General features: G+C 50.4%; 1 protein-coding gene across 3 annotated transcripts in view; it reads right to left on the reverse strand.

Moving 5' to 3' along the window:
- Positions 1–190: 190 nt before the first annotated feature.
- PSAP (prosaposin) overlaps positions 191–13,106 on the reverse strand; it is a 33,918-nt gene continuing 21,002 nt past the window's right edge. The window contains exons 4-15 of one of the 3 annotated variants that reach the window (XM_047825055.1): positions 12,670–12,795; positions 11,361–11,561; positions 10,666–10,809; positions 9,281–9,337; positions 7,268–7,276; positions 5,375–5,506; positions 3,816–3,911; positions 3,330–3,516; positions 3,089–3,246; positions 2,671–2,751; positions 2,322–2,429; positions 191–1,238 (exon numbers count right to left, since the gene is read on the reverse strand). In XM_047825055.1, the coding sequence (XP_047681011.1) occupies positions 1,203–1,238; positions 2,322–2,429; positions 2,671–2,751; positions 3,089–3,246; positions 3,330–3,516; positions 3,816–3,911; positions 5,375–5,506; positions 7,268–7,276; positions 9,281–9,337; positions 10,666–10,809; positions 11,361–11,561; positions 12,670–12,795 (1,335 nt within the window). In that variant the 3' untranslated portion in view covers positions 191–1,202. The remainder of the gene's footprint in view (positions 1,239–2,321; positions 2,430–2,670; positions 2,752–3,088; positions 3,247–3,329; positions 3,517–3,815; positions 3,912–5,374; positions 5,507–7,267; positions 7,277–9,280; positions 9,338–10,665; positions 10,810–11,360; positions 11,562–12,669; positions 12,796–13,106) is intronic. The other 2 variants (XM_047825056.1, XM_047825057.1) reach the window with 2 other exon arrangements.

Consider the following 13,106-nt stretch of genomic DNA (forward strand, 5'->3'; position numbering starts at 1 on the left):
CTGGGCCTGACTTTCAGGGGTTCCTTTGACCCACTGCGACCCTGGGCCAATCAGAGAGGAGCCAAGTAGGATTTCTTTGCCCACTCTGCTTGCCTTCTGTGGCCAAGTGGGGCTACAGAACTGCTGGACACCCACAGGTCAGAAACCAAACTCCCCTGGCTGGGGTGTTATGGAAGCACTCAGGCTCAGGTCTGGTTAACAGACTTTATTTATTATTAAATCACAGAAACTTTAGTGCAAAACAAATCAAAAAAGTCATTAAGTCCATTTAATAGCAACTTCGTATCTCGCTGTCTCCTGGCAACTAGAAGTGGAAAAGAGGAGGCCAAATGGAGAGGAAGCAGGGCAGCAGACGAGGCCCCTGGACAGCACACCCAGCAGACCCTCTACCTGAAAGCCAAAGGCTTAGGAGCTGGTCATCCACGTTTATTTGAAGGTCAGAAAGAACATCTTCGAAATGAGGATTGGAGCAGAGAGAGCAAAGGCAGGCCCTGGGCAGCAGTACGGACGCACAAAAAAGCAAGGCTTCCACGGCCACGCAAACACAAAAGCAAGAGGTGGTCACCACTGTCCACGCTCACACGCAAAAGCAGACCCACAGGACCTCCACGTGGAGCTAGCAGATTACATTCAGGCAGGTTTGCCCCTCCCACCCAAACCCACAGAACCCCAAACAAGGCATCACCAGCAAAGACACAGGAAAGCTGAAACGAAGGTCGACACAAACCTAAGCCTCACCCAGGTCTCCTGAGCAGCTGCTTCCTAAATCCTCCCTATGGTGAAAACGTGGTTTTAAAAAGCCTAATTATTCTGAGCCTCTAATCTTTCTTATAAAACTGCCTTTGTTTTGCTGCTATGAATAGCAGCCAATCGGCCCAGAAGAGGGGCGGTCCCCGCATGGGGTAGGCAGAGGGCTCAGAACAAGGCCCGGGCCGGGACCCACCACAAGGGCAGGCTGAAAGACTCCCGACGCACAGGACATCCTCACCTGTCTAGGCAAAGGAAAGGGACACTGAAGCGGCTATGGGTGGCAGAGAGCGAGACGCCTCCCCCACTGACGGCAATGCTACAATCAGGAGACAGGAAATGAGGAGAGGGGAAAGGGGGTCCTATTTTTATAACAGAGTCGACAGATCTGTGTTCACTGCCCCCAGACACACAAGTAGGAAAAGATGCTGCAGTTTCTCCAAGGAACATCCCTTCTAGTTCCACACGTGACGTTTGCAATGCTCGACAGCCTGACAGGAGAGAGGAAACTGTGTTTAGCCTTCATGTGACAAATTCCACCCCTGGCCCATTAGTGCATCAGACATCACCCAAAACTGGGACCAGCTGTCTTGTCCTGAGTCAGCTAGACAGCGCCTCATTTAAAACTGGGGAGCGCGTGTCCACCCCAGTGTTGGGGACCCCTGAGGCAAGCACCCAGGGCAGCAGCTACAAAGCACTTGCATGTTTTCCAGATGAGCACCCATGCACGTAGGGCCCAGGTCCCCTCCCATCTGATTACACTCGGAGTCCTGGCACTCAGCAGGCGGCACGGAGGGGCCCCCAGGGCAAAACTTCCTACCCAACTGGGTGCACACCAGCTCTGGCCCGGAGGGCAATGCCCCTCGGGCACATCTGCCCGGAACAGCAGCAAGAGCCTACTCCTCTACTGACTGTGCTGTGGGCCAGGCCTGGAGGAACAAGGAGCCCCTTGTGGCCGGGATGGGCGTCGCCAAACTGATGCAACCACACCAGCACAGTCATGCCCCATGGTCACGAGGAACCCGCTCGAGGAAGAAAAAGTTGCACAAAGGAACATTAGGTAACCAACTGGTCCACACACGTCTCCACCCAAGAAAGCAGCGTGGGGCACCGCCGGCGGCTGTGCGGTCAAGTCAGCGCCACAGCACCCTGCAACACCTGGGTGGTGCCAGCTCTCAGGACCATTCGAGAACAGCCGTCTGGCCTCAGGTGAAGATTCAGGCCGGGCTTAAGACCCACCCAAGGGATAGGACTTGTGCAATCTCAGGGGTGGCCTCATGTGAATGTGAGCCTGACCCTGTCACAGGAGAATTAAAGCCAAGAACAGGAAAGCAGAAGCACAAAATACTGAAGCACACCCCCACCCTTCTCAAGGCCAAGAGCGCAGTCTTCCTGTCTTTACTGGGCCAAGATAGATAAGCCTAATCGCTCCCCTGGGCCTCAGATATCCCCCAACCCCTGGACATGAAGGCAGGGCAGAGAGCTGACTGCAGAGGGGCCTACTGACACAGGACTGTCGTGGGAGCTGCCCAAATGACAAGGCAGGCCTGCGGAGCACCCGCTAGGCTACTCACATTGCACTGGGTCGCCGCCTCCATGCTCTGGCACCAGTAGCTAGGGCCCCAGACACACTTCTCAGTTCCCAAGAGAGGCTTACGGACTGCAGGGCAGGCTCCGATTTTCTATACGGTGAAAAAAGGGGAAATGGAGGAGGAAAGAATTAGATCCACTCTACCGATCCTTTCCAAAACCAGAGATCAACGGCTTCTAGAAGCAGCTACAATCAGAGCTCCGACATGTGCTTCCAAAAAGTCAGCACTGCCGAGTGAAGTGCTGCAGGCCTAGAATGTCCTCCCAACCCCCTGAGACTCTGCCGCAACCTCAGAGGAGCCCTTCCATGCAGAGCCACCCAGAGGAACTTACCAAGCACACGAAGGAAGGGTCCATCACCTCCACCAGGACTTCGATCAGCACGGGCTCATACTCAGTCACAAACTGATCGCACTGTTAGGTAAACACAGATGCACACCCAGGTCTAAGGGTGTCCACACAGAGTGGGGGCACAAGAGGAGGGGCGCCACGCATGTTCTTCCAAAAGAATTCCTGCCACTGCCAACCCAGGACCCCCTTCCCAGATGCCCACCCACCCACACTCAGCCTCATCTCACCTGCTCCTGTTATCTCTCCCAGTGGCTCCCCCTGAGCCAACAGACTGCCTCTAAGAAACAGCTAGCTTTTCCCCCTGAAAACCTCAATCACAGGTACAATCAATGAGCTACCCCAGCCTTTGTGCTCTCCAGGCAGGTTCTGACATTCTGGGCCAAAGCAGCCAGGGGCATACCTGCTTCTGGTATGGGTCAGGCAGGAAGCTGCAGCCTTTCTCAAGAGCAGCCAGGATCTCCTGCTTTGTGCTGTTTTTCTCCAGGTTGTGGTCCAAATAGCTCACCAGCTTCTTGCATACCTCACAGAAGCCACCATCCTTCGGCTGAATCACGCGTACTACGCACAGGGAGCACAGGCTGAGTACTGGCAGGGCCCTTCCAAGCCGAGGGGCCAGCCAGCCACACCCTCACCCTACTCACCAGGCAGCACAGGCAGCCCCTGGGTGGAGCAGAGATGGAGCACGCTGCACACCAATTCAGGGCTCACCTCCTGCAGGAGGATGGACAGGATGGAGGAGCCGTAAGTCTCCACCACCTCTTGGCACTCTTCAGACAAGGATACAGGCAATTTTGAGCACACGTTACCCAAAGTGTGAATTATTTCTTCCTGAAACACAAAACAAGAGGATCGTATCAGAAGATGGAGAGGCTGGACAGGCCTAGGAAAGATTCTCAGTAATACTAACATGACCAGGAAACCAGCCAACAGCAAGATGCTCTCTCCTCCCCAAAAAGACAAGACCTATGAAACAGGCCCGACCCCAGCCCAGAGGGATCCACTGGTGCGCAGGGGGTATGCAGATTCCCAGGGCTGGCGTCCACTGCCAGCGATGGCTGAGTCCACCTCTTCGGCCGCTTCTGCCTTTGGGGAACGGGGGCACTCTAGCATTCTAGAAATGCACATACCTCGGTTTTGTTGTTGTCAATCAGCTTGACCACCTCCTTCACCACGTACTCACACATCTCGCACAAAACACTAGCCTTCGCCTGGACCATGTCCTTCTGTTGAAAGGGGAGGACAGCACTTTAATGCTGAGATCCTCACCTCACCCTGGGCCCTGCTGCTCTAAAGGGAAAGGGGACACCCTGTGGCCAGGAACAAGAGATTGTCACCCAAAAGGTGGCTTCCTCCCAGTGTCCAAGTTCCTGTCCCTGCTGGTTTTACATGGTGGGAGACCCATCCTTTGCACAATCCTCTACCACCACCACATCCCGCCACGCACCCCCCCCCCCACCCCACAAAAACCAGTAACCCATACTTCAGAAGACAGAAGCAGTGAAAACATCCCCCAACCCCAAAGAGCTGCCTGCATGATGTATCTGGTCACAATCATTTCATCATTCCGCAGTCATTTGGGGAAGGTGGTTGGGGGAGCAGGAGAGTGAGGACTCACTTCCTGTCTACTGTTTAGAAGACAAAGCTTTAAACACATTTCAAGTCTGCCCCTAAGTGTCAAGTCTCCTTATACCCGAGACTGCTTTCCTACAGCCCGCCTTTAGTAAAGTAATCCTGCTGAGTAGAGCTTTCTAGGACAGGAGGAACGCTCTCCCCCTCTGCTGTCCAGCAGAGCAGCACGAGCCACATGTGTCTACTGAGCGCCTGAAATGTGGCTAGGGTAACCAAGGAACTGATTTTATGTAAACGTGTAGCCACATGTGGCTAGAATACAAGCTGTGAAACTCCCCTTCATTTTCTCTGGCCAGTAATCCAGTCAGCAAGATGGGGCAGGTGGAAGTGCTTCCCCAACCCCATCTGACTTCGTAAACCTGTGGTCCACACGCTGCACATGCTGAGGGAGGACAGAGGAGGGAGATGAGACAGCCAAAGGTCAAGTGCCATGGCAACTTCAGAAGTGTGTGCATGTGCCATGTGATAAAATGTCACGTGGCCCGGACCCTTTTAAGAACTAAACTGCAAGCCCGATGAACACTAGGACAATTTTGTTCGCCACTCCAGGTCAACGGTTTCAGGACTCCATCTCTAACACACTGCTGGACCCATAACAAGTGATGAATGTAAGCTGATTCTGGAAAACGGTGGATCTTTACTGAGTGAAGGGTACCAGGGAAACGAAAGCACACACCCACGCATGCACGGCAGTACACCGAGAAGCTTCTGCATGAGCCCTGGGGTGTTCTGGGAGTATCAGGTTTGCACTGCGGCAACAGTGGGCAAGGTGGAGGGACACGAACATACTAGAAAAAGCTAGACGTGCTACACATGCAGGCTGATCCTGTGAAGCACTTGGGTTTATAACTAAAGAAATAAACGCACTCAGGGCTGGGAGAGGGGTACTGCACTGGTAGAGGGGACAGCAGAAACTACTGAATGGTCTCAAACTCAAACACCTTTAGCAGCCAAGCAGGGAACCAAAAAAGCGTGAGCCTCACAGAACGTGGTATAATGTGGAGTGGCCTGGGCGTTGCACAGCCCTCGCCAGTACAAAACGGGTGACACCAGGTACCTTAATAGGCTCCACCAGTTCCAACGCAGGGATGACGTTCTCGGAGACCACTTTGGCAGGGACCAGAGTCTGCATGGGCACCTCCTTCACTTGTTCACAGAACCCAACCAGGCCACATATCTCCCTGGGTTGCTAAAGAAGGCACAGAAAAAGCAGTCAGATGCAGGCCTGCACCCACCACCCCCCTCAGTTCCACTCTCTAAACACAAAGGGTGGAGTGCTAGGGGGGCACCCTGGTCACAGCATCAAGCCTGACTGCCAAACAGGCAAGATTCCTCATTGAACCTGAAGGGACTCCCACGAGTGCAGATGCACCGGTTTCACGCAGGGAGGAGGCCACACAAAGCTGAGGGGAGAGCAGACAGAACCACATCCCTGCTCCAACCAGAGAGCGCCCCAGGAAAGCGAGACTTCTGGTGCCTGTTCCCTTTCACAGGCAAACAAATCCTCCTCCAAGCACAGCTGGTCTGCTCTAGAACCTGTTTCTCGCTCGAGCTGGTTCACTCTCAGTAGGAAATAAGCCGCATGTTCTTTCTAGAGGAAGAACCGCCATGCCCATAAACTAAAAAAGCCAAAAATCTTGGAAATAAGACCACACTTTATCTTTCGGTGGCAGGACCATTTAAAGAAGAAATGGATGGCTTTTTGAAAACTGCATTTTCACAACTGCATAAACACAGTACACACAAAAACCCAAGGTCCCAAAGCGATCAATTCTTTCAGGTCATAGATGCTCCAGATCAATCCCCTTTCCCACCCAGACAGCAAACCACAGAGAACTTGTAATTTGGACATCTTGACCGTTTCACGATGATGATGGCCAAGAGTGAGGAAAGTATACACTCTGTATCCTTTGTGAACCAAGTGCAACCAGCAACAAGCTCTGGGCCTGACAGCGATTGCCTCCCACCACCAAACCATAAAGCGTCAGGACAGGACTGCTGAAACGAGCGGTTTTGCAAAAGAGCTAGACCGTGGCTGTTGTTCACCTTGTTTTAGTGTCGAGAAGTCTTCAGAATTAAGATTAGGGAAGTCTGAAATGTATCCTAAATACCCTGTCTTTGCACACTTTAAGTATGGGGAGAGAAACTAGAATGGGGCCAAAGACAAAGCAAGCTTTTTAGAAAAAAGACAAAGACTCAAGAGGTATGTGGCTGCTTTGTCTCAGATGAGCTCTGTTCTACTAACTCCTTGGGGCAACAAGTATTTCAGCCAAAGTACTCTCCCATGAGACTTCAAAATACCTTTGAAAAATCTTTATTCCTACAGAGAAATGCCAGTGCTCAGAAGGGGGTACTGCCACAGTAAGAATGGTCTGGGGACTTGGTCCCCATATTATGCCACCAGTGGCCTGGCTCTTAAGCCATCTGATATGGTTCTAGGATCTGCAGGACCCCATCACCCAGAGGGGCGGAAGCCACAATCAAGAGACTGTTTCCAAGTCTCTGGATCCAACAGACAGGAATAGTCTGCTCACTATTTGCAAATGATTTGCTCATGCAGCAGAAGCGTTTCTGAGGTGATGAAAAACAGGACTGAAGACATGCAGTGCCCTTCAGTCATCACAGAAACAAGGTGTCCCACTGGAAGTCAGGCCTACAATTAAGGAAACAGTCATCTCCGGGGTCACCTATGGTTCCCCATCATCACATTGGTGGCATGCACATGGCCAGCTGGGTGCTGGTTTTTAACCAGAGTCCAAGCCCTGCTCGCTTCCTTTTCTGGCCCCTTGAAGGGGAGAGGAGACCCCCCCCAAATCACAGGGGAGAAATGCAGAAGCTCCCCACCAGCCTATGTATTAACACAGGTCATGCCATTAAAAAAAAAAAATTGAGCAAAATTAACTACAAGAAGCAGCAGACCACTACTACAAGCAAATCCCCCATCACATACCTGATCCTGCTGTTGAACAAAAAAACAGGAAATCGGAGATGAAAATAAGAGAAAGGAAAGGACACAACAGTTAAGAAAAAATTAAAATAACAACATCAGTTAACCAAGGTTGTAAGGATGTCACCAGAAGTTCAGGGGAAACCTTGCAGTCACAAATCAGCAACCTACCTTGTTCCTATTATTTCAGGGGGCCCTGAAAGTTACTGTGGCCCTCAAGGGACAGAGCACACTGTCCAACTTGTGTGTGCACTGTCCCCATGCTCCCACCACACCAAATCATGCTCAAAAACACAGGGCAACAGGTCCCAGGAAATGCCAGGTGATGAGGAGCTCTCCATCCTCAGAAGCGTCAGTGCACCATGCCTGCAAGGCCTTCCCCTCAGGTGGTAAGCAGCAAAGTGGGACAAGACACAGGAGTGCCCAAATCGGGGGTGTGTGCTGGAATATACACCCAGAGGGGTCAGGGGTCCTGAACCACACACCCTCTGCTGCCTCGGCCTCAGGGCACCAAATGCCAGCCTGGAAGGCCGATTTGACAACAAATCAAAAGCCTTACCCCTTGATTCAGCAATTCCAGTGTTAGTTCTCTCTACTAAGGGAGAAACGGGGATCTGCCTGTCTATCTAACTGGTAGGGTGCTGCTCATCATGCTTTTGATCCCAAAAGCAAACCTCAAAGCAACCTAAACATCCAAAGGGGACTGGTTACATACATTATGTTCTACCCAAACAGGTTATGCAGCCACTTAAAAATCCTTTTGTACCAGAATGTTTAATGACCAATAAAACACGTTTTTGAGCAAATAACTGTAAACTACAAAGTTTAAAGTACTATATAACCGTATGACCCACTGCTATTTTTTTTTTTTTTAACCACAAATGATTTTTGATTTGGGATGTATTACACGTATTTTCAAAAAACATCTACGCAGTAAATCTTTTATCATGAGAAAATTTTATTATTTAGCTATGAGAAAGCACTAAACCAAATCGAGTCAAATCAAAGGCTTATTGATTTCCTCCTCTAGCTCCATGTCTTTGTAAGCTGCCTCTAAACTACTTTTAGAACAAGGCATGTTGTAATAATAATCCCAATGCCTGGCCGGGAGCCCTTGAGCAATTACAGCAGGGCCACAGAGTAAATCTTTCAGGCACTGCAGGCTGTGAGGTCTCAACTATTCAACTCTGTTGTTGCAGCACAAAATGGGATGAGCATCACTGAAACCCAGCAGAACTTTACAAAAACAGTGGTGGGCCACAGTTTGCTGACCCCTGGTTGGAGAACAAACTCAAGGACCCACACAGGTCAATCTCAACACAGTCAGAAAGTCAGCAGGATGGAGACAAAGTGCAACCCACCCCCTCAACTCCAGCAGCTTAGATCTCAGGAAGCCAGGGCATGTTCCCAATTTAAGAATACCATCACATCACCCTGATTCGTACAACAGTTTTCTGCGTGGAGCTAACTAGCTCATGTCCACGATCAAGATTTTCTACCTCTAGTAAGGGAGGGATGCCCATACCACCCAGAAGCATCAGAAGCAAGTGCAGGAGTTAGGAACTCAGGCAGCAGCTAGAGCTAACACTGCTGCAGAGTACAGGACCAACTGTGGGAGGCGGGATTCCCCCGCACCTGCAAACTCCAGCTGCAACGTAGCAATTCTCAGCCCTGGCCTACCTACCAGAGCAGACTATTCCCACGGGCCCCAGGGTGAAAGGCAGATACCAGAAATCTGATGGCCAGCTCACATATGCACAGGCAAACAAATCACCAGGAAGCCATCAGGGCAGTCCTGGGGGTTGAGCTGCCTCAGCCTTCTCCCTGGCTGGGGAAGGTAAAGGGGAGGAGGTACTGAGTTGCAGTAGAGAGTCTGCTGGTTGAAGAAGGTTCGTTTTGACCCAATTCGTTATCTGAAGGGAAAAAGGGAAAACTAAACCATGTAATTTTCAAAATCCTGAGAATCACGGAGTTTGAGACAAAGAATGCTAACAGGGAGCCTCCCCTGCCACCTACCATGTGCATCATCATCTGGACAGCAACGTCAGAATACTGGTTGATATAGTTCTTGCACTGAGGAGAGAGAAACAGGTTGTCAGTGACACTAATTGACCCCAACGAGACACCAAAACCCCAGCATTTCCGACAATGTCAACAGGCAACTATCAAGCAGTTTCCAAGAGGAGAGTCTTACAAACGTCTGAGATAAAAATGGCAATTTGCTTATCCTGTACGTTTTAGGAAAAGGTGTGCAAAAGGTGTTTTGAAAATGTGTCCCGAAGGCCCTTAGAGAAAAGGTCCTCCAAGCTCCTTTTACAGCCCAAACTTGCCCCAAGATCATATAGCAACTGCTCAGGAGCAATTCTGAACATGGCTACAAGACATGCCACTACAAACACGAGATGACTTTTCAAACCCATTCACACATTCCTAGACAAGGTTATAAAGTTAAAACCCAGCAGAACCAAAGTTATAATGATTTTCAGCACACCTACTCTCATACACATCTAGTTATTGCCTATAGACCTTCACAGAATAGCCCTGGTCACACTGGGGCGCCTCCACAGTGAGGAAACCAAGGGAAACAGGGCAGCCCTCACACAGGGTTGAACTGGGAAACCAAGTCAGACTGTGATATGCAAAGATACTTCAATGAGGCCAAAAGACTCCCGACAGAAAAGAACCCGGAGCTCCCAGAACCAGCCATTCCTACCCAGGAAGGCTGCTCTAGATCCTAGACCCATGGAGTTATTACAACCAGCTTCCCTACATCCAGTCTAGCCAAGGTTGTTCGGTTGCTGGATACAAAACTAGCATTTTGGCTTTATGTGTCAATTTCACAGGCCCCCGGTTAAAGTGAACAGGGTCCAAGAAATGAAACTCCCTAAGAATCTAACAAAATGAGTTTCTTAGCCTGCAGGACTAATATTCAGCAAGGTAAGGAAAGCATCCCAGGTGGATCTGCTGTAAGACAGCCTGCACGGCTTCCCAAGGACAACAAGCCCACTGGCTGTGGGGAAGGCACACCTACAGCTATGAATATGTAACAGCCAGGCTTCTAAAAACAGGGTTATAAAGGATTCTAATGTTCCTTATACATATGGTGACTGGGAGGGGAAAAAATTCTTCACAAAAGTGGTCTCCTTATACTACTTTATTCCAAACGTTTTGTTACATATACAAATTCAAGTAACCAACAAAGCATTTAAGTACCCACCAACTATTCCAGATGCTTTCTGGAAAAAAGGAAACAGGAGTTGTTTGAACAATCTCTTCCTCAAAGCCCTTGGGTTGGAACTTAAAATGGTACCTCAGGAATTGAATTTTTCTTGGCTCCCCCACTCCAGAGCCCAGGTCCCAGGCCCAGGACATCCTCCAATGCATGAGGAGATAAGGCTCACCATGTCGGCCATGCCAGGCCCCAGGAGGTCACACTGCTCCTTGGCATGGTCCACCAAGGCCTCGACAAAGGTGGAGTTGGTCCTTACAGCATTCTGGATATCAGTCACCATCTGGATGCAGTCCTGGCAAACGTCCCCACCAGCCTACAGTGACAGGGGTTGATGGGTGGGTGGGATGGGGTGTCAGGCTGGAAACACTGCTCCTATGATAACTAAGAGGATTCAAATTCCCAAGAGAATTTCCTTATGTGTTCATGACCACAGCACAGTGACTTACTGAACTAGGTTTTTAAAAGGTGTTTTTTTTTTTTTTAAGTAATGTCTACAACCATTGTAGGACTCAAATTCACAACCCCGAGATCAAGAGGTGTACGTACATTCCACCAACTGAGCCAGCCAGGCACTCCAGCTCTGTGTTTTCATAGGCTCTGAAATTATCAACAGGCTTATAATCAACTGCGGCCTGATTTCAATAAAATTTAACTGGAACAGAGAGAAGCCTTTGCATATTTTAAATACCCCAAGTTCTTCAGAACCTCCATGACACAACCATTTGAAAGGTGGCTCATCTAACTGCAAGATCAAATGAAGGAGTAAGTCCCCAGCTTGAGAACTGCGCACACGTACCGCCCCTCTCATGCCTCATCTCTAATCTGACAGAACCGGGCCCTAAGTGGCTGGGCCTACTGCCTTACCTTCGGCTGGGGCTCGTTGTGGGGGCCGTCCTGAGGGTAGAGGAGGAGGGGGATGTTGGCCATGAAGGGAGCCACCACCTCAGCCACATCCAGTTCCGGGATCTTATTGGACTCCAGCTGTTTCTGGTGATTCAGTTCTGCCAGGTGCTTCTGAAGAGACTCGCAGAGATTGAGGGCAGAGCACACTTCCCCAGGATGACTCTAGAGAGGAAAGAAGTCCAGCTGGAAATCCTCTCCCCAGAGGAAAACAAAACTGCCACCTGGTGCCTGCGTCCCTGTCCTTTCCTCGTGGCCTGACTCACATACACAGGCCTCACTCACAGGTATTTCCAACAAAACCACCTGCTTCCCTCCCCACCTCCACTTTAGCAAATGGCTCCCCCAACCCCACTCCCAGCAGCTCAAGCCAGAAACCTAGAAGACATTCCTCACTCCTCCCTCTGTCCCTCCCTTCATCAGCAGGTCCAGTCCATTTCTCCTCTGAAACAGAACGTATCTCTGTCCACCTCCACTGGCCCATCACATCTCACACCAGACTGTCCTGCCAGCTTCCCTGCTTCTAACTCCCAATTGGTGGGACCTACACATTTAAAGAAGGCACCTATGATCATGTCCCTCCTCTGCCTCTCCTTGAACCCTCCAAGAACTTCCTGCCTCACCTGCAACCCTTAAATAGAGCCTAAAAGGCCTTGCATGGTGTGACCCCTGCTAGTCTTGCCAAAACCTTGGTCCAGTCTCAGGACCCTTCCGCCCCTCTGGCCCTGTTATTTGGGCACCTCTTCTTTCTTAGTGTCTTTCAAATTCCACAGACCCGGCTCCTTGTTTGTTGCTGAAAATCCAACAAGTAGCACACGGTTTACGCACAGCAGACGCTTATTTGAATGAAAGCAGAACACCCTGGTAGCTGAACCCACGAGTATATTCCCCGAATTATTCTTTGGGATAAAAATCACAGAAATGAAATGAATTGCATGCTCAAAGGGAGAGCTAAAGATCTGACAGGAGTTATCAAATGGGCACATGTAAATGTGACACCATATTTACGATTTTACACCACATTTACAATTGAATCAGTTTACAATTCCTTCAGTATTCTGCAAGGTCCCATTTCCTGCACCCTTCCCAACCCTTGAAAGTTACAAGCCAGAGTGTTCCACTGGGCCCAAGCCCTCTTGGAAGTCAGAACGGTAGGAACAAGCTATGGAGAAAATCCAAATCCAGGAAAAGACTTTCCACTCTAACCACTCCATTCTGGTCCGGCACCTCCCCAGGCCCCGAAGTGCCCTCGAGTCTACTCTCCACCACGTACCATCTGTCCTTTAATCATGTCCAGGATGACTGGGAGGTAGGTGTCGACCATCTCCTTGCACGAGGCAGACAGGTTCTGATTAGGTAGCCAGTCACAGGTCCTCTCCAAGTACACGAGGATCTCTTGCTAAAGGGATACAGACAAGGGCCAGATCAGGATGTGCATCTGCTCTGCTGACGACTGAGAACACAGGCCCTCCACGGCTCCCAGCAAACGGCAGCCTCGGGGAAGAGCCCAGGAAGGGGGCCAGCGGGCAGCCCTGGCTCCATCAGACAAACGGGCAAAAAGCAGACATTCCTCAAAATACAGCCACTCTGACTTGCAGTCTCCTGGGCATGGGGAATTTTGAGCAGAGATGCCCCAAACGGACGTACAGGTAGCGACCAGCAATACAAAAGCCCCCATCAAGCCTGGGCATTGAACACCCAGGCAAGGGT

The sequence above is a fragment of the Prionailurus viverrinus genome, chromosome D2, assembly GCF_022837055.1.
Source record: "Prionailurus viverrinus isolate Anna chromosome D2, UM_Priviv_1.0, whole genome shotgun sequence".
In the NCBI taxonomy this organism is placed as follows: Eukaryota; Metazoa; Chordata; class Mammalia; order Carnivora; family Felidae; genus Prionailurus; species Prionailurus viverrinus.